The sequence below is a fragment of the Somniosus microcephalus genome, chromosome 8 (assembly GCF_052327205.1).
Source record: "Somniosus microcephalus isolate GS21.2 chromosome 8, FLI_Smic_1.0, whole genome shotgun sequence".
Classification (NCBI taxonomy): domain Eukaryota; kingdom Metazoa; phylum Chordata; class Chondrichthyes; order Squaliformes; family Somniosidae; genus Somniosus; species Somniosus microcephalus.
In genome coordinates, this window is record NC_140994.1 from 177,047,324 (window position 1) to 177,074,911 (window position 27,588).

Consider the following 27,588-nt stretch of genomic DNA (forward strand, 5'->3'; position numbering starts at 1 on the left):
ACAAGTGCAGGAATCTCTGACAGGGTTTGCAATCACTGTAACTGCGAGTGTGCAGAGAATGGAGGAGTCCATCTCAAACATGGGCAATGCCGTGGTGCACTCAATGGCGAATGTAGGTGTTGCCATGGAAAGGATGGCAACCTCCATGGAGGGCATAAATCACCAGACGCAAATGAACATGGTAACTCTTCTAAATAGATGGTCTGCTATGGAGGATAGATGGGCAGCTATTGAGGAGAGGAACCAGAGGTACATGGACATCCCCGTTATGAGGACTGTCAGTACAGAGGCGGGTCCTCATGGTCCCACTGATGTGCAGCAATGTGCTCTCCAACTACTTGCTAGCAGTGAAGTGCGGGTGGCCCATGAGAGGGATGTTGGTGGTCGACAACAAGGAAGTGTGGGCTCTTCTCCAAGCGCTCCCACTCCCATGCCACTGCAGAACCCTCGGTCAGAGCCCCAGATTCCTGCACAGCCACAGGAGCAGACTGTTGCGGAGCCCTCCCAGGCTCCCAAACCAAGAGGACACCCGCCAAAGGCGTCGAAGCAGGCGCAGCATGGAAGTGAGCAAGGTGCCTCAACATCTGCTGAAGTCACAGGGGAAGCACCACGTAGAAGCACGTGTAAGAGAAAGTTAACACACAAATAGTCACAAGGGTAGTCACTTGGGTGTTTTGATCTAATACAAAGTGAAGATTCTCATCGTTATTTCAATTGTAATAAAGAAATGCGATGGCAAAGATTCAAAGAGTTGGCCTATGTGTGCTCAGAAATGGAAGTGTCACAGTGAGGGGTCAGGGCACCTTTCATCTGTAATGATGCTGCTGAGAGTGATAGGAACCCAGTTTATTGTACAGATGCTGTATGGTGTGTTAAGAAGTTTGGCCAGACACTCATTTCCATGTGCCAGCCACATGTGTTTGCTGCGTAAACTTACGTAAATCTGGCATTGATTAGTGCATCCCTTGCCTCATGGCCAGCAATGTGCTTGAGTGGTGGTGGAACTGGCACATGCGCCTCCACAAAGTCTTCCTCATCTGCATCCTCCTCCTCCTCTGAGGAGGAGGAGGCTGTGCGCTGAGCCACTTCCTCAGGCAGCGGTAAGCAATGCTGCTGTGCGATGTTGTGCAGTGCACAGCAGACCACGATGATTCTGGAGACCCTGGCTGGTGAGTACTGTAGGCTCCACCAGATCTGTCGAGGCATCTGAATAGCATTTTAAGCAAGCCAATAGTTTGCTCTATGATGCTTCTGGTGGAAATGTGGCTCACATTGTAGCGCTCCTCAGCCTCCTCATCGGTGTCATTAGCCACATCTTCAGGGGATAGCCCTTGTCTCCAAGTAGCCATCCGGAAAGTTGGGTTGGCGAATTGAACAGCGGAGGCACAGTAGACTGCCGCAGGATGAACGAGTCATGGTAACTGCCAGGGAACCTGCCGCAAACATGCATAACGTTCTTCCTGTGGTTACACGCCAGCTGGACGTTAAGGGAGTGGAAGCCCTTGTGGTTGACAAATACAGCTGGGTTGTGATGGGGTACCCTAATGGCCACATGTGTGCAGTCTATGACACCCTGCACCTTTGGGAAGCTGCCATATTTGCAAAGCCAACTGCACACACTTGCTTCATCCGTGAAGAAGTGGATGTACTTGTGCGACTTTGCAAAGAGGGCATCGGTAACCTGCGTGATGCATGTGTGTACCGCCAACTGGGAGATGCCACTGATGTCTGCTGCTGATCCCTGGAAGGACCCTGAAGCAAAGAAGTTGAGTGCGGTGGTGACTTTAACAGCCACTGGTAAGGAGTGTCCACCCACTCCTCTGGGCTTCAGGTACTGGTGCAGCATTATGCAGATGTCAGTGACTACCTCTCGCGGAAGTCTCAGCCTCCTTCGGCACTGCTGCTCACTCATGTTGAGGAAGTTCGTTGGTGGTATCTCCTGCAGCCCTGTACTGACGCCCTCTGCCCTGTGCAGCATCAGATGGCAGAGAAGAAGGTTGGCACTCCTGTTGTTACTGCTGCTGTTGTGCCTGGTTCTGCTGCTGCGGCGGCTGGTCTGCCTCCAATTCTGAGGACCAGGCGGAGAGGGTATAAATGGTTCCCATTCCGCTGGTATATATCTCAGTTGAGGAATAGATGTTATAAGCGCTCATCAATGTGGAGAGAAGGATTTCCAAGGAGGTCACAGTGCATATGGTTCTCAGCTTAAATGCTTACAAGCTCAACAGACCTGCAAAATGTGTTCCAAAACCTCAAAACACAAAATTCTGGCATCTGAAAATCGGCCATGTTACAGGTCCACTTTTATGCTGCAGGAGCAGCCGTCAAGAATTCAGCGAGTTGCTGAACCCGGCACAATCAGCTGGCGTGTTTGTCGCACAATGTGCAACACGTTGAAAATGTAGTTAAATGGGAAGAGCCTGTAAAAATGGGATTATGTAGGCAGTTAACAAGCTGTTAACTGCATTAAGTGCCTCTCCCGCCGCTTGGTGTCGGGTCTGATCTGGACTCGCTGACCCGACACTTTGCAAAGTTGCGTGGAGGCGGGATGACGGCGAGTTCACAACCAGCCCGTCAATCATTTAGATTTTCACTCCGGACCCGCCTCCAAACCCGCCCTCTGAGCGCCGGCAAAATCGCGACCGATTGCTATCCAGTGACCCCTGCTCAAAAATACATGTATGCGGATATCACATGATGACGCTAGGATCAGACCCCAGTGTAATCCACCATTGATTTAATAGCCTGCGGACACTCTCTGGGCTCAAATGTGGCTGCTTGGCCAAGGTGCCTGAGCACCCATGGAACTGAACCCCAACATGAGTTAACTACCTTAAGAAGACGAAGTAGTAAATAGAGGGAGGAAATAGGTTAAAAAAGAACACTCAATCATGATTTGTATTCTTATTGGTAAGAGTCAGGTTAGCAGTATTCTTGGCAGAAAACCTACCATTATTTTGCATCAGTGTTCCTGCGTCAGCTTGTTCTGGGGACAAATCTGGGCTTTTAAGGTGTGTCGGCGGAATGAAAGCGGCCTTTTTCATGTCACTGCGACCTTTCAAACCCACATCCAGACCCGGCTTCGCGCCGCCTGCCGTCGGACATGTACTTTCCCCGGGTGAACTCACAGCCGTCTGTTGTGACACGGGAAGGGTCTTCCTCTCTTCCTTGGCAACCTTGCCCCCGAACTTGATCACCGTACCCGATAAATGTTTGCCGAAGCGGTTAACATACACGGCGCTCAGGCTTTTTTTCCCACGGGGCTTCGCCCTCGCCTCCTCTGCCTGCGCCATTTATTCTCGGGTATTTCCGAGACAGAAAAATATCTCTTCAAAGAAAATCTCTCCAGCGACCAATAACCTGTCGGTAACACAGGCGTTAATAGAAAATGCCAAGTCTGCGAAACTTTTTTAAATGTAATCGAAAGGTGGATAATAAATACCGAAAATTCGCGTCGGTCCCGGCCTGAGTCACGTGCCCCGTTTCCCGCCCAAAGATTTGCGCTGTGATTGGCCCATGCGCCCCGTTTAGTTCCAAAGATTTGCGCTGTGATTGGCCCATGCGCCCCGCTTAGTTCCAAAGATTTGCGCTGTGATTGGCCCATGCGTCCCGCATAATTCCAAAGACTTGCGCTGTGATTGGCCCATGTGCCGGCCGGGATTCACGCGCCGGCCCCGGTTTAAAACGAAGCAAACGGTAACTCGAGGCTGATTCCAGCGGGCTGGTGCACTGTTCCTGAGTAAATAATACAGCGTCGTGAACAGCTTTTTAAGTTAAAAAAAATACCTTCGACAGTTTTTGGAAGCAAAATTTACATTAGTCCCAGTAGAGGTAAGTTTTCATTTGTATATGTGACTGAGTCCACAATTTATTTAGACCTATTCTCACTTAGGGACGAGACGGTTGTTCAATAGCAAAATACTGCAGATGCTAGAAATCCGAAATAACAGAAAATGCTGGAAAAACTCAACAGGCCAGGCAACATCCGTGGAGAGAAAATAAAGTCATTCCTTTGATCTAAAAATGGAAGTTGTTTTGAGGCACCTTGGTGCTAGCCGCCTTGTCAATAAGTCGCTTCGTTTAACTATATGGGACAGTGCTTATTTTATTGAGTTAGTCCCCATTTTAAAATCACGAGTGAGACTAGGTCTAAATGGCAGCTGCGCTGGAATGTTGCTGTGCTGGAAGTGAATGTTAGCAGACTATATCGGGCCGGAATTTGTGGTGGGTTATAGCAATGAACCGTCAGCGTTCGCCGTAATTACCCCATTAAAACTGACCGCAACTTCAGGTTGTAGTTTATGCGCATCCTAACGCAGAAATCCTGAAGTTGAGGTCAGTCATTCACTGCTCCGACACCGGTTGCGCTGTGGACTCCCCCCCCCCCCCCCCCAAAGCCTGAAATCAATGGACCGGATTTTGCGACCTCCCACGAGTGCATATGAGGTGTGTACGCGCCCGTAGGGGCTGTGCAAGTGCCGGGTTTAGGCATGCGAAGCACTTGCGATCTGTCAAGAATTCTCTTGCCAGATCCTGCGCATGCCCAAGAAAAGTGCCTCTGCGGCTATTTGCACAACTTCCACCCGCTAAGAGCCTGTCATATTCTTACGCCAGCATAAGAGTTTTTAAAAAATAGAAAAATGAAATTTTATCACTTTATAAATTTAAAATATTCTTCAAAAAGGTAAGTGGAAAAATATTCTTCGAAAGGGTAAGTTTATTTTTAGCCCTGTAAAAGCATTTAATTTTGGGGGAAAAAAATGTTTTGTTTAAAATATTGAATTAAATGGCATTTTAATTATTTTTAAATATGTAATTAATGTGTTGGTGTATTTTTTAAGTTCTGTACGTACGGGCCTGTCAAAAGTATGAATGGGGTTTCTCTTTTATTGGTTGGGCCGGCCCATGTGATCCCGGGAGCGCCTACGAACCGCAGGCGCCCCTGGGATACGTGGGGCTCTGCCCGCGCAGACCTGGAGAGGTCCAGGATCACAAGCCGCCATTCTTCCCAGGCCACCAGGTATCTTCGTAGAAATTTTGCAGGTCTCCGATCGCAAATGTTGGCCTAATGAAACTGATGAAAACTTGGGCTTTTCCATGGTAATAGTTCCCAGAAGTAGAGGGGGAAAAAGTGGGAAAATAATGGGGGAAATTGGAAGAACTATTTTTGATTTGTTCCTTTTTTCTTTTGAAAACCTTTTCAATTAGAGCCACTTACATAAAGCATTTACAAATTCCATGTAACGTTGTCTAACTTTGAATGACTGATACTGTTTGACTTTTTTAAAATATATTGATCCTAACTGGCATTATCTTTCACTTTCATCATACCTCTGAATTTCTTCAAAGTCCAATGTGGATGATAAGAGAAATATAAAACTACAAAACAAACTACTCTGGTAGGATATTTTTAATATGAAAGGGCAATGCTAACAGAAGGTCGGACTAAGAAGGAAGACAGTTATTTCTGAAGAGAGAAGAGAATGCAAAAACAGGGAGGATATTTTAAAATTAATTGTGATTGCCCAAATATTCAGAATCCGAGTTGGTAAATGTAATTCGTGACTACTTCATGCCCAAGTGTGTCAAGGACACCATGAGAGAAGGTGAACATCTTGGCTTAATAATAGCAAGTGACCCAGATTACGCACAAGACATGGAAATGATCTCTTGGGTGACAGCAACCACAAAATGATCAGGTTCAACATGATCTGGAATTCACTAATAGAGGATTGACAGCCAGGTATGCAGATTTAAAAGAACCAACTTAACGGGGATGAGTAAAATGCTTAAGCAAGTTAACTTGGAAGGATTGTTTAACAATACTTTACTAAACGACAGGTGTAATACCTTTTTTAAATGCATACTGTTGAGCATGCAGCATAAATACATTAAGAAGCATGGTCTAAACAAACATGACCCTAAATGGATCAAGCTTTCTAACTTGCAAACATGCATGATTTGGAACTTTGGCCCAATCATTTAGCTTGATGGCCAGTAAGGATTTGACTGATGCAGTTCAGTCTTTGATTTTCTTGTGCTGAATGTCCATTTAGATTTAGCATTTGAATGTGATGGAGATGGTACTATCAGCATAAATCATCAGAAAATAGACACTTGTTTTTCAGAACCTTTTATATTTATTAGTAGGTAATTGATTTATAGTAAAGATTCCAAGGTGTACAGCTAAACAAGTCACCACTTTTCATGATGTCCTTAATGTGTATACCATGTTTAACTCAGTGGCTGATCTTGAAGTGGAAAATTCTTCAACATATTGTCCAGGACTGCAGGTACACTGCAGTCACAGTTATATTGTGGGCTGGGCTGTGACTCTCACTCTTCAGAAAAATGCTGACATGTATATGCAGACCTCTCTTCCCCAGGCAGAACAGAAGATTGGCGCAGGAAGAATGAATCATGACTGCTTCCAGGAAACTGGGCACAGACCTGCATGATGTGCTGCAAACAAGCTGGATGTTGAGGGAGTGGAATCCCTTTCTAATCAAAAAGATGCCAGGATGGTGATGGGGAGCATGCAAGTTAATGTGGGTGCAAAATATGGCACCTTGGACTCTGGAGCAGCTTGCAATGCGAGCGGAATTTAGTGCGCTCTCGTCCTATTTCGGTGTGTCCATTGAGAAAGTATTGTAACTGTTCCTTCTGGCGTGGAGAGCCTCGGTGACTTTGATACAAAGGTGAACAGCAAACTGGGAGATGTTGCTGATGTCACTTGCTGCAGCCTGGAATGATCCATGGTATAAAAGGTAAGGGCCACTGTGACCTTGACAGCCACAGGCAGTGCTGTCCATGGCCTGGTTTGAAGCTCCAGTTGTGGCTGCAGAAGATGGCATAGTTTGGTGACCGCCTCCTAAGGGAAGAAAACCCTTAAAGAAAATGACTTTGGACCCTTGCTAAAAACTTCAGGAGGATAACCAGCATGCTGGGCCTAATACGGAGATTCAAGGTCAAAAACAGACTTGGCATTTTAAAAGGGGGCCTGTTTGGGCCTGCAATGGAAGAAAAAAGGCTGCAACAAAGAAATGGGATCAACCTCTGCAGTTAGACAGTTTGAGTATTGGCGTTAATCAAGCTGTCAGGGGCTGTGTGACGTTTACAGTTACCCCAATCAGACAATTTTACATGCTAACAATAGACCCACGGAAGAACAGCCTCACCCAAAGTACAGGACCCATCCAAAAACATGCATAAAACAAATCACTTCGCCAACCTACAAAGAATCTCGGGCCCCACAGGAAACTCAAAGCCTGAGGACAATTCACTACAATCGAGTAAGAGTTCAACAGCTCAGGAAACCATCCCGAAACCACTTCACACATTCTTAAAACTTCAACAGCTCATGGAACCATCCTGAAACCACTTTAAACAACTTAATATTAACGAGCCCGCCAAAATCTAACAAACCGGGATTGATTTGGTGCGCAGATTAGGAGGCCCCAATTAGTATAATTGAAGGCCTGTTTTCTCAAGAAGTCAGTAAGGTTCGAAGAGTTCCAAGTTCGAATTCAGTACAGTTCCAATATCGAAACTCGGCGGTTTCAGAGCAACATCAAGATCAAGGAGTTCAAGCATCTCGAAGCAGTTCTCTCTCGAAGAAGTAACACACAAGAAGAAACCAGAGCAACAGTTTCAGTGACCATCGGACACCTCGCCTTATGAAACAACCAACCGAACATTACCATCAGCCAACCGGGTAATATTGGGCCACCGCGACCAAAGAAAACCGAAGATTCGCAAGTATTTCCACTCTACAAACTATTCCTGACTTAGCCCTGGGTAAGATTTTACTCGGACTCTAAGCCCTATTTCTAACAGAAGAAAATCGGGTACTCTCCTGATAAATCCAATATGCATCCTACCGCATCAGCGGACTCGCGAAGACTGACGCAGGTGAAGTCCTCTACCATGTCCGGGGTACGGCAGGCCCCAACCAACATTTCCAGCGAACCAGCCCAGCTGTCAAGGATTCGTTTGGTGAGCATTATCCCTGGTCCTTTGGAGTCCAACTTAGCTAGTAAGGTGGGATTGGGAGGGGTGAGGTATTTTTCTACTGTAATTCACTCGTGTGTTAAGATTATTGTTGTATTTTCTTAAATAAAGATCAAAGTTTCTTGCACCAAAACCAGTTGTCTACTGCACTTTTGTCACAACTCCCAAATAAGTCCAAGGTCTAGAACCAAGGGAGTGGGAATGATTCGAACCGCTCATAAGTCAGAGGTGAAGCTGACCCCAACCACCACCCCTACACCTTGTTGAAGGGAAGATACCTGACACATTGCTCCTCAGTGAAGTTAAGGTAAAAGATGTTCTCCCTGAAAACCCGCTCTGGGCATGGTCTCCTACGCAGTGCCCTCTTCTCCCAGCTGCTTCTGCTCTCTTCTGCATTCTTGACTGCTCCCCCTCATCCTCCAGCCCAAAGGCAGACCTACCAGTCCACCCTTGATTGCAATAAAACTGTTTTGAAAACAGACAAAAGCAGCCCAGCACCAGAAAAAAGATGCTAGCAAAAGTCAAAAATCAATTGTCGAAGGCAGAAAATAGGCAACAAAAAAAAGACGAAACCAGCAACTAACATGTATGTAGTGGATGAGTCCTTTTAAATAATGCTCCTGGAGGGTCCTCCTTGCCTGTTAGTGCCACAAGTTGCTGAGTGAGTTTATCACATTGAGTCAGACCAATTTCACAAAAGGGTCCTACAACAAGAGTAAGACTCTTATTTAAATATTCTAATGAGGCTTTTAAATACGTCCAGCACAAGCCGTGGGCGGTTACGGAGGGGCCCAATCCAATATGGCAGGTGGCAGACTGAGTGTTCGCATGCCACCCACCCTATTGGACCCTTGGGTGCCTATAAAACGGGTGCTGCGCAATTGACTTTCTAGGCCACCTTATTTATAAAAGGCTACAGAAAAATGGGATTAGAGTAGGTGGGTCCAGTGGAAAAGCTAAGAACAGCACATCCAAATGGCCTCCTGTGCTCTAATTGTTATGAATATGCTTTTACCTTGGGCATATTTGCTTTTAATAATTTTCAAAAAAAGGAGCCATTTTGATGTTGGACAGTTACATTTTTTAAATTAAACATGATCAAAGAAGGGAAGTGGATGCTTGTATATTTTTTAAGTTTTTAACTATTCTGAGTCTTTGTACACTCCAAGTTAGTTATGTCAGAATTTTGATTGTTGATGTTTGAGGGATTCCTTCTGAGGAGGAATTTTAATTCCAATTTACTACTTTGTCTTTTTTTTAATAAACAGTGGTAATTATTTTTTCTAATCTAGGTTTTGAAGTAGTTACATTTGTTCTAACATCTGGCCATCATTTCTCAATGACAATGGCACTAAGCCAGAAGTGCACTTGTTGCACTGATACAATGACACCAACAGGGTGGTCATTGCAATAACTGGCAGACATTTTCCAAAAACAAACATTATTGCACAGCTCCTCCTAGTGGCAATTTATATTGTAATAAAATAGCCACAACCATCATTGTTCAACATTTACTGATGGAGATTATACTAATCCTTATTATTCTATTCAGTGATCTGTTATTGTTTTCAAATAGTTGTTCATAAGGCTAAAGTTTATTGAAAGAAACATTTTAATTCTTACAGGATCTTTCTTTGTTAACTCAAGTGATAGTAACTTCCATTTTATAACTTTTAATTTCAGAAGATTTGCTGTGAAATTGGATGACATGCAAGGCTAGAGTATCCAATCCAGATTATCTATTTTACCAGCATAAATCAGGCAGCCCAGATCAGAAAATAGGCTAGTGTTCTTTTCTGCAATAGCTCAACCCACTTTAGTGCCCACCTATTTCCGATGGCCAGGAGATGCACCTGCCTCAAGCAGGGAAATAATTTAAATATTAATTTGGGGGCAAGGCAGGGATGTCCTGCATGCTATTTGCTAGTGTCTAGGGCATTGGTTCCAAATAATTTCCTATCAAAAAATACATCCAAGACTGCTAAGGAATTAGTTGATTTAAAAGACAAAGTAAGTAAATTGATTATGCAGTTTCAAAGCAATTTCTTAACTTTTTTTTTAAATTATGCTAGCAATTAGGTTCTCTGTTTTGCTCCCAATGCTATTACTGACACCAATAAGTTTCTAAATGGGAATCCCCTATTTGGCATATTTGTAAGAAGAGCAATACCAGCATGTCAGACTGTTGAAGAATAACTTTGCACCCACCATTACCCACATCTGCAGGCAAAGGTGAACAGACCTTTCCTAAGATATGTGAATACCTAACTAATCATAACGTTGGATGCTTCCTTGAACTCTTGTTTCTGGTGTGCTTCTGGACGCCTTGATGGGTGCTCATGTTCGAGCTGAGAGCCTTCAACACAAAAACATGAATCACAGGGTGTGTGGCTATTGGCTGGACATAGAGTAGCAAGACCAGTATGGTTTCTTGCAGCAGAGGGACAGATATAGCAGTCTGTTTGTCACTGATTAGGAGTCAGGTGTTAGCAAGAAGATAACGTTGAAGTGAACTCTTGCCTTGTTACGCTAGTATAAAGTTATCACGGGTGTCAAACTTATTTTATTTGGTGGGCCTGATCTGGCACTTGGCGTAGGCCACATTCAGCAAAAATTACTTCTACACACTGGGGTAGAAATTGGCATGCGTTTCACCTGTGTTTTGGGCATAAAATATGCGTAATGTATGCCAATTTCTAAGAGCAAGGCCTTGCACCTAATCGGCACTAGTGGCATGCCTGCTGCTATATTGGTCCTCAATGGTTTTTATGCATCCCTGGTGGCCTCCAAGAATCAGCGTTGGATCAATTTACAGATGCAAAGAAGGGTCCTGTACCTGTTTCATGTGTGGAAAAACTAGGTGGAGAATGCACTGTGCAAGCTCAGTTTTTTTCAGTTCTACTGCGGTCCTTAAAGACTGCATGAAGGCTGTTGAACAAATGGTAGGGAAAGAGTGCCACCCAGCTCCACAGCAGCATTGTGGGCTGCTGCCAGCCCTCCTGCATTTTCCACCGCCCACCTCCCAAGACTTGGCAGCAATGTAGTAGGCCCAAATATCATCCCCGACGTCAGGCGAACTGCCTCTGGAGGCGTGACGGGCACCACAGTTTACCTCTTATTAAAACGCGGTATGAGGCCCAATGTTGGATGAGCCTCGGGCCCCAGCTTCTGATGCATGCAAGCATTGACTGCTGCTTTTTAAACAAAGGTGCTAATTCAGAAAATGTATCTTTATGCAACTTTCCTGTGGACTTACCATATTTCTTACTATGGTGTACTTCAGTGTCTTTGAATGTTATAAGAACATATGAATTAGGAGCAGGAGTAGGCCATACGCCCCTCAAGCCTGCTCCGCCATTCAATAAGATCATGGCTGATCTTTGACCTTATCTCCACTTTCCTGCTCGGTTTCCCCATATTCCTTGATTCCCCGAGAGTCCAAAAATCTATCTCGGTCTTGAATATACTCAATGACTCAGCATCCTCAGCCCTTTGGGGTAGAGAATTCCAAAGATTCACAACCGCTGAGTGAAGAAATTCCTCCTCATCTCAGTCTTAAATGGCCGACCTCTTATCCTGAGACTGTGCCCCCTAGTTCTAGACACTCCAGCCAGGGGAAACAACCTCTCCGAGTCTACCCTGTCAATCCCCCTCGGTATCCAATGAGATCACCTCTCATTCTTCTAAACTCCAGAGAGTATTGGCCCAATCTACTTAATCTCTCCTCATAGGACAACCCTCTCATCCCAGGAATCAATCTAGTGAACTTTTGTTGCACCGCTTCTAAGTCAAGTATGTCCTTCCTCGGATAAAGAGACCAAAACTGTACACAGTACTCCAGGTGTGGTCTCGCCCAGCCCTGTACAATTGTAGTAAGACTTTCTTACTCTTGTACTCCAACCCCTTTGCAAAAAAAAACCAACATGCCGTTTGCCTTCCTAATTGCGTGCTGTACCTGCATGCTGACTTTGTGTTTCCTGTCTGAGGACACCTAAATCTCTGTACACCAACATTTAATAGCTTCTCACCATTTAAAAAATGTTCTGTTTTTCTATTCTTCCTACCAAAGTGAATAACCTCACATTTATACTCCATCTGCTACCTTATTGCCCACTCACTTAACCTGTCTATATCCCATTGCAGCCTCTTTCTGTCCTCCTCGCAGCTTACTTTCCCACCTAGCTTTGTATCATCAGCAAACTTGGATACATTGCATTCAGTCCCTTCATCTAGATTGTAAATAGCTGAGGCCCAAGCACTGATCCTTGCGGCACCCCACTAGTTACAGCCTGCCAAATGGAAAATTACCCATTTATCCCTACTCTGTTAACCAATCCCCTATCCATGCTAACATATTAACCCCAACCCCATGAGCCCTTATCTTGCGTAGCAACCTTTTAAGAGGCACCTTATTGAATGCCTTTTGGAAATCCAAATATACTACATCCACTGGTTCCCCTTTATCTACCCTGCTAGTTACATCCTCAAAAAACTCTAATAAATTTGTTAAACACGATTTCCCTTTCATATAACCATGTTGATTCTGCCTAATCATATTTTGATTTTCTAAGTGCCCTGATACCACTTCCTTGATCATGGATTTCACCATTTTCCTGACTACTGATGTCAGGCAAGCTGGCCTGCAGTTCCCTGTTTTCTCTATCCCTCCTTTCTTGAATAGTAGGGTTACATTTGCTACCTTCCAATCCGATGCGATTGTTCTAGAATCTAGGGAATTTTGGAAGATCACAACCAATGCATCCACTATCTTTGGAACCACCTCCTTTTAGAACCTTGGGATGTAGACCATCAGTTCCAGGGAATTTGTCAGCTTTTAGTCCCATTAGTTTCTCAAGTACTTTTTCTCTACTGATCTTAATTACTTTAAGTTCATCACTCTCATTAGCCCCTTGGTTTCCCACTAATTTTTGGTATGCTTTTTGTGCCATCTACTTTGAAGATAGATGCATAATATTTGTTTAAATTCTCTGCCATTTCCTTATTTCCCCATTATAATTTCACCTGTCTCTGCCTCTAAGGGACCAACACTTACTTTTGCTACTCTCTTCCTTTTTACACACTTGTAGAAGCTCTTACAATCTGTTTTTATATCTCTTGCTAGTTTACTCTCATTCTGCTTTCTCCCTATTTATCAATTTTTGAACATCCTTTGCTGGTTTCTAAAGCTCTCCCAATCCTCAAGCTTACTACTATTCTTTGCAACATTATAAGCCTCTTCTTGTAATCGTTAACTTCTTTAATTAGCCACAGATGGATCACTTTTCCCATGGAGTTTTTATTTCTCAATGGAATGTATATTCGTTGAGAATTTTGGAATATTTATTTAAATGTCTGCTACTGCTTATCCACCGTCATACCTGACGTAATAAAACTCACTACGCACTTGGTTTGAGCATAAAGCAAGGCTTTAATCAACTTGGTTCAGAACATGGCGGTCTAGCTGTACTTCACTAGTTCCTTGTCTTACAAAATGTCCCTGGCAAGCTGGGGCCGACGCCTGAGTGTTTATACTCCTTGGACGGCGCCACCAGCTGGCCGTCCAGCGTTATTTCACGAGTAGTTTCTTGAATGATGAAATTTATAACAATACCTTTTTAATCTAATTTCCCAATCTACCTGAGCCAACTTGCCCCTAATACCTATGTAATTAGCTTTATTTATTTATTTTTTATTTGTTTATGGGATCTGGGCGTCGCTGGCAAAGCCAGCATTTATTGCCCGTCCACAGTTGCCCTTGAGAAGGTGGTGGTGAGCTGACTACTTGAACCGCTGCAGTCTGTGTGGTGATGGTACTCCCATAGTGCTGTTAGGAAGGGAGTTCCAGGATTTTGACCCAGCGACTATGAAGGATCGGCAATATACTTCTAAGTCAGGATGGTGTGTGACTTGGAGGTGGTGGTTTTCCCATGCGCCTGCTGCCCTTGTCCTTCCAGATGGAAGAGGTCGTGGGTTTGGGAGGTGCTGCTGAAGAAGTCTTGGCGAGTTGCTGCAGTGCATCTTGTATATGGTACACACTGCAGCCACGGTACGCTGGTCGTGGAGGGAGTGAATGTTTAAGGTGGTGGATGGGGTGCTAATCAAGCGGGCTGCTTTGTCCTGGATGGTGTCGAGCTTCTTGAGTATTGTTGCAGCTGCACTCATCCAGGCAAGTGGAGCGTATTCCATCACACTCCTTACTTATGCCTTGTAGATGGTGGAAAGGCTTTGGGGAGTCAGTAGGTGGGACACTCGCCGCAGAATACCTAGCATCTGACCTGCTCTTGTTGCCGCAGTATTTATGTGGCTGGTCCAGTTAAGTTTCTGGTTAATGGTGACCCGCAGGATGTTGGTAGTGGGGGATTTGGCGATGGTAATGCCATTGAATGTCAAGGGGAGGTGGTTACACTCGCTTGTTGGAGATAGTCATTGCCTGGCACTTCTGTGGCGTGAATGTTACCTGCCACTTATCAGCCCAAGCCTGAACGTCCAGGTCTTGTTGTATGCGGGCATGGACTGCTTCATTATCTGAGGAGTTGTGAATGGCACTGAACACTGTGCAGTCATCAGCGAACATCCCCATTTCTGACCTTATGTTGGAGGGAAGGTCATTGATGAAGCAGCTGAAGATGGTTGGGCCTAGGACACTGCCCTGAGGAACTCCTGCAGCGATGTCCTGGGGCTGTGATGATTGACCTTCAACCACCACAACCATCTTCCTTTGTGTTAGGTATGACTCTAGCCAGTGTAGCGTTTTCCCTCTGATTCCCATTGACTTCAGTTTTACTAGGGCTCCTCGATGCCACACTGTCTCAAATGCTGCCTTGGTGTCGAGGGCAGTCACTCTCACCTCTGGAATTCAGCTCATTTGTCCATGTTTGAGGTCGGGAGCCAAGTGGTCTTGGCAGAACCCAAACTGGGCATCAGTGAGCAGGTTATTGGTGAGTAAGTGCCGCTTGATAGCACTGTCAATAACACCTTCTATCACTTTGCTGATGATTGAGAGTAGACTGATGTGGCAGTAATTGGCCGGGTTGGATTTGTCCTGCTTTTTGTGGACAAGACATATCTGGGCAGTTTTCCACCTTGTCGGATAGATGCCAGTGTTGTAGCTGTACTGGAACAGCTTCGCTAGAGGCGCGGCTAGTTCTGGAGCACAAGTCTTCAGCACGATAGCTGGAATGTTGTCGGGGGCCCATAGCTTTTGCTGTATCCAGAGCGTTCAGCGGTTTCTTGATATCACATGGAGTGAATCGAATTGGCCGAAGACTGGCTTCTGTGATGGTGGGGACCTCGGGAGTAGACCGATACGGATCATCCACTCGGTGCTTCTGGCTGAAGATGGTTGCAAACGCTTCAGCCTTGTCTTTTGCACTCGTGCTGGGCTCCACCATCATTGTGGATGGGGATATTCTTGGAGCCTCCTCCTCCCATTAGTTGTTTAATGGTCCACCACCATTCACGACTGGATGTGGCGGGACTGCAGAGCTTTGATCTGATCCGTTGATTGTGGGATCGCTTAGCCCTGTCTATAGTATGCTGCTTCTGCTTTTTAGCATGCATGTAGTCCTGTGTTGCAGTTTCCCCAAGTTGGTGCCTGGTGCTGCTCCTGGCATGCTCTTCTACACTCCTTGTTGAACCAGTGTTGGTCCCCTGGCTTGGTGGTAATGGTAGAGTGAGGGATATGAGGTTACAGATTGCGGTGGATACAATTCTGCTGCTGCTGATGGCCCACAGCGCCTCATGGATGCCCATTTTTTGAGCTGCTAGATCTGTTCTGAATCTATCCCATTTAGCACGGTGGTAGTGGCACACAACACGATGGAGGGTGTCCTCAGTGTGAAGTCGGGACTTAGTCTCCACAATGACTGTGGTGGTCACTGCTACCAATGCTGTCATGGACAGATGCATCTGCGACAGGTAGCTTGGTGAGGACGAGGTCAAGTTGGTTTTTTGCCTCGTGTTGGTTCTCTCACCACCTGTCGCAGGCCCAGACTGGCAGTTATGTCCTTTTTAGGGCTTGGTCAGTAGCGGTGTTACCGAGCCACTCTTGGTGATGGACATTGAAGTCCCCCACCCAGAGTACGTTCTGTGCCCTTGCTACTCTCAGTACTACTTCCAAGTGGTATTCAAGATGGAGGAGTACTGATTCTTCAGCTGAGGGAGGACGGTAGGTGGTAATCAGCAGGAGGTTTCTTTGCCCATGCTTGACCTGAAGCCATGAGACTTCATGGGGTCCGGAGTCAATGTTGAGGACTCCCAGGGCCATTCCTTCCTGGCTGTATACCACTGTGCTGCCACCCCTGGTGTGTCTGTCCTGCTGGTGGGACAGGACATACCCAGGGATGCTGATGGAGGAGTTTGGGACATTGGCTGAAAGGTATGATTCTGTGAGTATGACTATGTCAGGCTGTTGCTTGACTAGTCTGTGGGACAGCTCTCCCAATTTTGGCACCAGTCTCCAGATGTTGGTGAGGAGGACTTTGCAGGGTCGACTGGGCTGGGTGTGCCATTGCCATGTCCGTAGCCGGTGCCGAGGTCGATGCCGGGTGGTTCGTCCGGTTTCATTCTTGTTATTTTGTTTCGTAGCGGTTAGTTACAACTGAGTGACTTGCTAGGCCGTTTCAGAGGGCAGTTAAGAGTCAACTACATTGCTGTGGGTCTAGAGTCACATATAGGCCAGACAAGGTAAGTTTAAGACTTTAGTTTTGGATTTAAGTATTTCACTCTCAGAATTTCACATCGAGTTATCATATTATGATCACTCTTCCCCCAGAGGATCCTTTTACTTTGAGATTACTAATTAACCCTGTCTCATTACACAATACAAGATCCAAAATAGCATGTTCCCTGGTTGGTTCCATGATGTACTGTCCTAGGAAACTTTCTCTAATGCATTCCATGAACTCATCCTCCAGACTACCTTTTGCCAATTTAATTTGCCCAGTCTATGTGGAGATTAAAGTCCCCCAGTGATTATTGTATTACATTTGTTACAAGCTCCTATTTGTTGGTTAATACTCTGCCCAACGGTATAGCTATTGTTTGGGGGCCTATAAAATACTCCCACCAGTGATTTCTGCCCCTTGTTATTTCTTCTCTCCACCCATACTGATTCTACTTCCTGATCTTCTGAGGCAAGATCCTTTCTCACTACTGTCCTCATGTCATCCTTTTATCAGGGCTATCCCACACCTTTTCCAGTCTGCCTATCTTTTTGAAACATCAGGTACTCTGGAATTTAGTTCCCAACCTTGGTCACCTTGCAACCACGTCTCTAATGGCTATTAGATCAAAGCCATTTATCTCTATTTGTGCCACTAATTTGTCTATCTTGTTACAAATAAATCCATCTAGTGAACCTTCGTTGCACCCCCTCTAAGGCAAGTATGTCCTTCCTTGGGTAAGGAGACCAAAACTGTACACAGTACAGGAAAGAGAAACTTTCCAGTGGCAGGAGAGTCGGAAACCAGAGGACACAGATTTAAGATAGAGGATTTAAGGAAGGAAAAACATGTGCAGGGCTATGGGGAAAGGGCAGGGAAGTGGTTTTGCAGAGAGCTGGCATAGGCTCAACAGGCTGAATGGCCTCCTGTGCTGTAACCATTCTATGATTCTATAAGATAATTTGCAAAATAACCAGAAGTGGAGATGAGTTTTTTAATGCAGAGTTGTGATCTGGAATGCACTTCCTGAAAGGGTGGTGGTAGCAGATTCAATAGTAACTTTAAAAAGGGAATTGGATAAATACTTGAAATGGAGAAATGTTCAGGGCTCTGGGGAAAGAGGAGGAGGGGAGTGAGTCTAATTGAATAGCTCTTTCAAAGACCCGGCACAGGCACGATGGGCCGAATGCTATACCATTCTATGACTTCAGAGTATTGTACCAATAACGGTATCAGAGTGTGCCCATGGGCACTGGTCCTCTACAATTCTTAACCCAAATGCCCATTATTAAGCTGATGGCCTAGATCCTGAGTGTCAGCAAGACCATAGGAACGGGGCCATACAGCCTCAAGCCTGTTACACAGGAACAGGAGGCGGCCATTCAGCCCCCTTGTATTCTTTCAGCACAGCTACCTGTTGTTTACAAATCATTCACGTCCACAAAGAAATGTCATAATTCATATGAATGTTCTGGTAATTTACTTAATTGGTGCTGAATGTGTTCTGGGGTACAAACTGTACAGTTTAAGAGGGGAAGCACAAAGGTTACAGCGAAGACTACTGTCGGCTTAAAGAACAATGATTATTGCTTTTGAAAAAAGCTATATTTTCTTTTGTAAGGAAGGCACTAATGCTGATAGTAATTGTTTTTTCTCCAGTGAATCAGTAGCGTGTGTTTGGCAAAATAACTACTTAAATTTAACAATTCAATAATTTAATTTAAAAATAATCATCACCATTAGTAAATGGTGGAACTAAAAGCAAGCCAATGGATTTAGGCATAGACACATCTGCATCTCCAAGATTTATATAATTAAAATCCCAGCCACTAGGATAGACTCCTCCCTCCAAACCCATCTTTTAGCTGTTCCCCTTTATCAGACCCTACATCACTGTCAAGTCATAATAATTGTATAAACAAAATCACTCATAAATCTGCATTTTTCTTCAAACTACACAGTGCAACTCCAGTTTTGTGTATTCATTTTTTGTAATTTCTGCTTCCATCTCGCTCTAGATTCTGTTTCAAAGAGTGGGCTTATTGGGCTACTGGACCCAAGTTAATTTAGCTCAGCCTGTTCAGCCTATCCTACTTTGCAAACTCACTTTTTTCCCTTTTCTTACTCGGCTAAATCGAACAAAAAAGGGAAGTGCCTATGAGTGTAGTGTGCCACTACTCTAACATTCTGTACAATACCTTGCTACTTTACTGTACTGTGGAATTCCGATTTTTATAATTTACACCAAAAACAATTTACACCTGAACCCAACAATTCAGAACCGTTGCTAATTTGAATTTCTAAGCAGGCTATGCAGGATTGACGTGCGCAAGAGCTAAAAACCAAATCCATTCACCACATCACATTTTTTAAAATATACAATCCATCTCGCCATCATTCCAAACATTTTAAAACAGAAGAGTGAGATACTCTTCAGAAATGGTTACGGTATCAGTCAGCCTTGGCTCAGTCGGTCGCACTGGCGCTGTATTTGCATGTTCCAGCTTATTTTAGCCCTCCGGTCTGCAGGGGGTGCCCTTGTTCGGGAGCTGCGCATTTTTAGCTCTGTGATCTGCTTTCCTTGTCTGATTAATTTGATCCAATCAACCGGCAGCTTGTCGCTCGGCATCGTTTAAAACAGTTGCGGCGGGCTGTTGTTGAGTTGTTTGGTTGTTGCTTTATATTGACTAGCTGGAGTGACTGGTACGGTTTAATATTTGCCGTAAGTTTGAGAAGTGTTTAATTTTAGACTGTGGAAGTGAGTTGAGTGTTCGAGCTGTTTGCTTTAGGTGGTCTGGAGAAATTGGTATTTAAGGAATAATGTTCTCAAGTGACATTTGGTTTTCAAAATGACCGATAAACGTTTTATTTTTTAAACTTTTATAACCAGCCGGTAAAATTAGACTTCTAATATGACGTTAACGATTTGATTTATAGAATACTAAAATTCTCATGTGGACCGTATTCCACTGCAGCTATTCGGTGCCTGTCAATCAATATAGGTAAAGGAAAAGAAATACATTCGTGACTTGTAATTCGCTGAGTTGCCTGACAACTCGGAAATGGGTTGTGCTCAGTGCCATGAGTGATCTGCAATTAATAATTTCTCCTATCCTTTTTAAATGAAGGGTATCTTCCACTTAATGTGACATTGTCACCTGAAGGACTTCAGGACGTCCCCCTGCTGGGGTACATAAATGATTCCTCATCTCAGATGAGATTTGTGTGGAGTTTTTGAAGAGAAAGTTCTATGTGATCCTTGAGGAAAGGAAAAGGAAGTTTAAGAACATAAGAAATAGGAGCAGGAGTAGGCCATTTGGCCCTTTGAGCCTGCTCTGACATTCAATAAGATCATGGCTGATCTTCTACCTCATCTCCACTTTCCTGCACTATCCCTGTATCCCTTGATTACCTTAATATTCAAAAATCTACCGATCTCTGTCTTGAATATACTCAATGACTGAGCCCCCATAGCCCTCTGGGGTAGAGAATGGTGATGATTCACCACCCTCCGAGTGAAAACATTTCTCCTCATCTCTGTTCTCTTTAGCCTCTAGCCATAAATGCAACAGTTCTGTATTGTGTGGAAATGTTTTACAAATATTTAGCTTTTCTTATGAAATCTTAACTTGAGCAGTAAGTGGTGAGTTAAATGTCTAGTGCTGAGTATTTCTAGCATAAATTTGATCACTATTGTTTTGCAATCAGTAAAATCCTAAATTCTATGTCAGATTTTAACATTCTATATTAAAATCAACTACAACAGCATTAAATATTTGTAATTTTTTTATATAGTGATCTGTAACTAAAATGGCAGTGAGAATATTTGTGGAGAAAGAAAATGAGCTCTTGAGTACCCATACAAAGAACCATCCAAAGCTACTTTCTGTTTCATGTAAGTATTGTAAATGTGATTCAAATTGGTTTTTATCTTCTACTTTCTATTTAATGCATGCTTGAGCAAGGGAAATTTCAATAACTTGCTATGAGGTCACTACCTAAAAATGTTGACCTATTGTATTAAGGTAACCTCTTGGTCTTGAGGTTTGCATCTGTTTCAATGCAGAACTTCAATACTGTACTTGGGTGGAACTTTTACATCTCAGTAATTGAAGTACAATGGTCTTTCTAACCAAAGAATAGATATGTTGGGGGAAACCTCACAAATAAATAAATCTGTTCTGAAGTGGCCTGTGTAGGGTTTTAAGCTTTTTTAAATGATGTCCAGGTTATCCTGGCTCTGAATGACTTGCTAATATGGTAAAGTAGTCTCAATGCCTGTTTTCTTGAACTTGTCAACTACATTGACCCCCTGTTTGTATGTAGGCTAATATCTACACTATTGACTGAGCTTTTTTGTGAACTTTCTTTACTAATAAAACATGAATTCTATTTTCTTTCAGCTATGGCTGAAACTTCTCTACTGCGGACTCCACAAACTGGAAAGATGTTAACTGCAACTCCTCGCTTGCAGCAGTCTGCAAGAAAAGCCCTGGGGGATGTGAACTGTCTGCTGCGTGCAGGCAGCATGACTGATTACTCACAGAAAAAGAGAATAGGGAAGGTCCACAAAAGAAAAAGTAACATACAAATCTTAAAAACAGCTAAGGTATTAACATGAAATGTTTCATAATGAGCAATCTTTGTGGGGAACAATTTTTTTTAATACTGAATAAATGTGTCCAACTAGATAGTTTGCTTAAATGGAAAATGTTGGAAATGCTTAGCAGGCTAGGCAGAAAATGGGGTTAACTTTTCATGTCTATAACCTTTTGTCAGACAAACTTCTGACAAAGTTGTGAACATGAAATGTTAACCCAACATTTCTCTGCACAAATGCTGCCTGACTTGCTTAGTGTTTCCAACATTTTCTGGGTGTTTTTACTTCCAATTTCCAGCATCTGCAGTATTTTCAAATATCACTGCCGTAAAGTGATGTGGCTGATAGCAAATTGCAGCTAAGGACTTCAGATGTATGAATCACTCACCCATTTTTATTTCTTCCTCCTCCTCCTCCCCCTCTCTTTTCTCTCCCCCCCCCCCCCCCCCCCCAACCACAAATAATTGTTGCCATGTTTCAATATGAATTCCACAATAGAAAGTTTTTACTGTTTGAGTTTAACTGCAGGCTGCTTTTTTTTATTATTTGGTTGTACTTGGAGCATCTAGCTAAGGGGTCAACTGGATGGTATGCAACTTTAATTGCTTCCCCAGAATTAATCTTGTATGAATTTCTTTAGTGATTCTTGTGTGCAGGGAAATGGATGCTGAACAAAAGGAGAATAGTGGAGGGGTTGTTTTAGGGAAGGGTGGAGGAGCCAAAGACATAGGTTAAATTTAAGTGAGGAGGTGTTACGGCAAACCAAGTGAACATAGCGGCTAAACAAGCACTAACTAATGATTAAGTGGTAGAATGGAATGGAAAATCCTGGTAGAATGGAATGGAAAATCCTGGTAGAATGGAATGGAAAATCCTGGTTGAGTGAAGACTACCTGCAGGACTGCAAGGCAAGTGGGGGTCACTAAGGTAGTGAGAATTTCTTGAATTGCTGTAACATTTAGTTTTTGCATTTAATACTGGTCTGTGTACATTGCCAGGGAAGTGGATTAAGTCTGCAGCATTATGACTTGGCCTCAAATGTATACATTTTCTTTTATCTTCATCTTCAAAAGTGGCATTGTGGGCCTTTCTCTTGTCTGCAAATGTGAGGGGGAATAAGCTGTGTACTTCCAGTTCTAGTTCCTTAGTGAAGAGCTTAAACAGTTATAAAGTTGCATCTACAGTGCTGGCCCATAGTCTTAACACTATAGAATGTATGCAAGGGTATCTCTAGTATCACCTGAATCCAGTGACTCCTTTCTAGACGTTCAGGTAGACTTCTTGCTTTTTAATCTCTATCCCTGCTCCCCAATTAGTTGAAATAGCTTGAGAATGGCTCCGTTGTAAAGCGATACACTTGTACAGTAACTTTTTTGAGAAGAAACTCTTGATCAGGGAGATATTTAAGTTCTGCATTAAATGTGGTGTTAATGGGTCTCCCTTGATCTATTTTTTTTTCAGACATTGTTGGTTCGCCTTGCCTGTGTCCAATCTAAAATGAAGTACAGGAAACTTTGGTTTATCCAGAGGTTAACTGTCCAGAATGCTTGAGCCACCGGCAAAAATCAGGAGCTGTTTCGTTAGGTTTTTTTTCTTTTCGTTGCTTTTTTTTCTTTTCGTTGCTTTTTTTTCACCAGTCAGGCTCTGCAAGTCTCGCTGAAGCTGTTGCTAAGCTACAGAGACGCTTGCAAGGTACGGCTGACTGTTTAGAAGCAGGGTTTGTTGCCAGATAGAGCTCAAAATCTCCGTATGTTTCAACGTTAGCGCTGGTTTGTCCAGTTTTGATGGGACGGCAACAGCTTGGTCGCGTCAGTGCCGGATAGCACAGTTTCCTGTAGATGCAATTCTTGAGACACATATGTATTATACTAAACCAGCAAACTTTAGGCTGTTTTATGTTGTATGATCAAGTATCTGTAAACATTACCTACAAAATGCTGATATAAGCACTTGTACTTCCAGCCCACAGAAAAACCTTCCATTTCAGAGCCACCAAAATGCAATGTTGAAAAGTCTGAAGATTACCCTGAAATTGAAGCTTTCATCCCATACAATCCTCTTGGTAAGAAACTGAAAACTTGGGAGGGAGGGAGTGGGTGGACGAGGAAAGAGATAGAAATGTTAAGGGAGTTGAAGGATATATATGATATAAACTGAAATTGCATTAGTTGACGTAACTTGCCAACCACGCCTTTTTTTGTTTGAGGCAGGGGACAGGCTCCCCATTGTCTATTATTTGACTTTCCAACTGCCATTTTCTGTGGGGTTTATTTTGCATAGCGCAAGGGCTCTTTTTACTGATGTTGCTTTCTGGGTAGGAACTTTGTACATGTAACTAGATGTGGGCACTGCACATTGCCTCTGGTGTCCCCAAGGTGGCCCCCTCCTATTTCTCATCTACATGCTGCCCCTTGGTGACATAATTGGAAAGCAGTCAGTTTCCACATGTATGCTGACAACACCCAACTCTACCTCACCACCACTTCTCTTGACCCTTCCACTGTCTGGGGTCGGATCGTGAGCGGGAGAAGCAGGCCACCACACGTGGAGCTGGCAACAGTGAGGTGGAGGCCGCGGTGACGAGGAGGACGGAGCGGCTGAGGGACATCGTGCTCCCACTGCCACTGGATGCCATTGAATTGACTTTCTGAACACGGCACTGTAAGAATAGCTGACGTGTCCCTATGGGGAGTAAGCATTCCATTGTACTTGTACTAGTACTAGTTACATATGGCAAATAAAATTGAATTGAAATTGTCAGGCTGCTTGTCCATCATCCAGTACTAGAGGAGCAGAAATTTCTTCCAACTAAATATTGGGAAGACCAAGCCATTGTCTTCGGTCCCCGCCACAAACTCTGTTCCCTAGCCAATGACTAAACCCTCTCTCAGCACCTGTCTGAGGCTGAACCAGACTGTTTGCAACTTTGGTGTCCTATTTGACCCAGAAATTAGGTTCCGACCAAATATCCACACCATAAGCAAGACCACCTATTTCCGTCTCCATAATATCACCCATAATGGGATTGGACAGAATCAACACTGATTTATGAAAGGGAAATTGTGTTAGACAAATCTTCGTTTTTTGAGGTTGTAACTAGCAGAATAGATGAGGGGGAACCAGTGGATGTTGTTGTGTATTTGGATTTTCAGAAGGCATTTGATAAGGTGCCACACGAGCATATTAAACAAAATTAGGGCTCACGGGATTGGGGGTAATATACTAGCATGGATTGAGGATTGGTTAATGGACAGAAAACAGAGTAGGAATAAACAGGTCATTTTCAGGTTGGCAGATTGTAATTAGTGCGGTACCGCAAGGATCTGTGCTTGGGCCTCAGCTATTCACAATCTACATCAAAGATTTGGATGAGAGGACCAAATGTCATATATCCAAGTTTGTTGTTGATACAAAGCTGGTTGGGAATGGAAGATGAGGAGGATGCAAGGAGGCTTCAAGGGGATATAGACAGGCTAAGTGAGTGGGCAAGAACATGGCAAATACTCTATAATGTGGAGAAATGTGACATTATCCACTTTGGTAGGAAAACTAGAAAAGCAGACTTTTTTAAATGAGCGATTGGGAAATGTTGGTGTTCAGAGGGACCTGGGTGTCCTTGTACACAAATTACTAAAAGTTAACATGCAGGTACAGCAAGCAAATGATATGTTGGCCTTTATTACAAGAGGATATGAGTATAAGAGTAAAGATGTCTTACTGCAATTATATAGGGCTCTGGTGAGACCACACATGGAGTATTGTGTACAGTTTTGGTCTCCTTACCTAAGGAAGGATATACTTTCCATAAAGGGAGTGCAATGAAGGTTCACCAGACTGGTTCCTGGGATGGGGGGAATTGTCCTGGGATGGGGGGAATTGTCCTATGTAGACAGATTGAGTAGACTAGGTCCATATTCTCTAGAGTTTAGAAGAATGAGGTGATCTCATTGAAACATACAAAATTCTTATAGGGCTTGACCGGGTAGATTCAGCCGAGGATGTTTCCCCTGGCTGGGGAGTCTAGAACCAGGGGTCCCACTCAGACCTCACTGTCCTTGGCCTCTTGCATTGTTCCATGGAAGCTCGAGGAACAGCACCTCTTTCGATTAGGCACTTTACAGCCCTAGAGTTCAACAAATTCAGATCATAACCTCGGCCCCTATCACATTTTTTATCCACACTTTTTTTTTGTTTGTGCCTTTTTTTCTTCCCTCCCACATGGCAGCTGTCTTTCATTCTGCCAGCACAATTCACACTCCATCTAGAGCCAGCCTTTGTTTCTTAACCTGTCCTATTACCATCTCCTCTTGCCTTGAATATCTCTTAATGCCTCTTCTCCTGCCTTCCATCCTCTTCTCCTGCCTTCCATCCTGTCACAGACCTTCCCTTTTGTTCTTTCATCCCCTCCCCCATTTACCAGCCCCTAAACTTACTTTAAAATTTGTTCCAGTTCTGACGAAAGAACTTCAACCTGAAACGTTAACTTTGTTTCTCTCCATGAATGCTGCCCTGGCCTGCTGAGTTTTTCCAGTGTTTTCTGTTTTCTATTCTCCCTACCAAAGCGAATAACCTCACATTTCCCTACATTATACTCCATCTGCCACATTACTGCCCACTCACTTAGTCTATCTATATCCATTTGCAGACTGCTCTCCTCACAGCTTACTGTCCCGCCTAGCTTTGTATCATCTTGGATACATTATGCTGTCCCTTCATCTAGGTCATTAAGGCCCCAACACTGATGCTTGCAGCACCCCACTAGTCACAGCCTGCCAACCTGAAAAAGATCTGTTTATCCCTACTCTGTTTTCTGTCCATTAACCAATCCTCTATCCATGCCACTATTACCCCAACCCCATGAGCCCTAATCTTGTGTAATAACCTTTTATGTGGCACCTTATTGAATGCCTTTTGGAAATCCAAATATACTACACCCACTGGTTCCCCTTTCTCTCTCTACCCTGCTAGTTACATCCTCAAAACGCGAATAAATTTGTCAAACACTATTTCCCTTTTCATAATACCATGTTGACACTGCCTAATCATATTATGATTTTCTAAGTGCCCTGATACCAATTCCTTAACAATGGATTCCAGCATTTTCCTGATGACTGATGTCAGGCTAATTGGCCTGTAGATCCCTGTTTTCTCTCCCTCTCTTGAATAGTGGTGTTACATTGGCGACCTTCCAATCCACTAAGACTGTTCTAGAATCCAGGGAATTTTGGAAGATTACCATGCATCCACTATCTCTGCAACCACCTCTTTCAGAACCCTAGGAGGTAGGCCATCGGGTCATGGGGATTTGTCTGCTTTTAGTCCCATTAATTTCTCAGTACACTTCTGATATTAGTTACTTTAAGTTCCTCGCTCATTGGCCCCTTGGTTCCCCACTATTTTTGGTATGCTTTTTGTGTCTTCTACTATGAAAACAGATACAAAATATTTATATAAAGTCACTGCCATTTCCTTATTCCTCCATTATAATTTCTCCTGTCTTGGCCTCTTTGCTACTTTTTTTTTTAGATAATTGTCAAAGCTCTTAGAATCTGTTTTAATATTTGCAATTTTTTTTTTGAGTAGTACAGCTCTGAATTTATCAAGTTTATTTTTGTGGAAAGAATTGGGGGGGGGAAGAGAAATTGAACACTTTTTTAATGGTATAAATGTGTTAATTGCAGACTTTGAGGACTTTAATGTGCCAGAGGAACATAAGCTTGATCACATCTGCCTGGCAGGCCTCCCACTCTTTATTCTTGAAAAAGAAGGTGCATTAATAGAAAAAGTGCTGAACAAAATACCTTCACCTATGAAATGGCCTTCCCTTTTAAAAGAATCCAGTAAGTAAACCGATTGCCTTTGTTATGCATTGGGCAGTTTCTGTTTTTGAGGAAGAAACTATATATACTTTTTTTTAATTGTAGGTTTGATGGATTTTGACATGAATACTGACATTTTGGCAGACTTGGATGGAGTTGCAGTTGAATTGCCATTGATGGAATGTGACTTCTGAAGATTCATGACTTGATATTCCAGCCCAGCTTTATTGAAATTTTGGTTTTGGTACTATTAGTCTCACTGGATTGCTGTTGTGTGTATGACTTTGGATGCATATATATCTTGCAGTCTGATCCATAAACGTCTAGGGGGAGAACTTGTCACTTTCAGCTTTTTAAATTTATGCATACAATGTTCCCTTAAACTTTTTAATAAAGGCTTATTTGTGTGTGTATATACACCTCGTGCTAATGTGGCATTCACATTCTTGCTTTTACAATCTGGATGAACTGCTCCAACTCGAGCAACCGCTTGGTC

At 43.5% G+C, this 27,588-nt stretch overlaps 2 protein-coding genes across 8 annotated transcripts in view; one reads left to right on the top strand and one right to left on the bottom strand.

The window, feature by feature from the left end:
• LOC147113940 (uncharacterized) overlaps positions 1-3,507 on the bottom strand; it is a 57,017-nt gene extending 53,510 nt beyond the window's left edge. For 4 of the 5 annotated variants that reach the window (XM_085995384.1, XM_085995383.1, XM_085995381.1 and 1 more), the window contains exon 1: positions 2,951-3,435. In XM_085995384.1, the coding sequence (XP_085851510.1) occupies positions 2,951-3,293 (343 nt within the window). In that variant the 5' untranslated portion in view covers positions 3,294-3,435. The other variant, XM_085995380.1, reaches the window with a different exon arrangement.
• A 179-nt stretch (positions 3,508-3,686) lies between these two features.
• pttg1 (PTTG1 regulator of sister chromatid separation, securin) lies at positions 3,687-27,511 on the top strand. Of its 3 annotated transcripts, none has more exons than XM_085995385.1 (6): positions 3,687-3,831; positions 20,469-20,568; positions 21,077-21,282; positions 23,236-23,335; positions 26,955-27,113; positions 27,198-27,511. In XM_085995385.1, the coding sequence occupies exons 2-6, from the start codon at positions 20,484-20,486 to the stop codon at positions 27,284-27,286; spliced, it is 639 nt and encodes a 212-aa protein (XP_085851511.1). In that variant the 5' UTR covers positions 3,687-3,831; positions 20,469-20,483; the 3' UTR covers positions 27,287-27,511. The 3 variants fall into 3 exon arrangements, with proteins under 3 accessions (XP_085851511.1, XP_085851513.1, XP_085851512.1); XM_085995387.1 differs by lacking the exon at positions 3,687-3,831 and adding an exon at positions 6,929-7,995; XM_085995386.1 differs by lacking the exon at positions 3,687-3,831 and adding an exon at positions 19,280-19,395.
• Positions 27,512-27,588: the final 77 nt, after the last annotated feature.

Coding starts and splice junctions, on each gene's coding strand:
- pttg1 (XM_085995385.1), top strand. CDS start 20,484: ATGGCAGTGAGAATATTTGTGGAGAAAGAAAATGAGCTCTTGAGTACC. Junction 21,283..23,235: donor AAATCTTAAAAACAGCTAAG/GTATTAACATGA, acceptor TTGTACTTCCAG/CCCACAGAAAAACCTTCCAT. Junction 27,114..27,197: donor TTCCCTTTTAAAAGAATCCA/GTAAGTAAACCG, acceptor TTTTAATTGTAG/GTTTGATGGATTTTGACATG.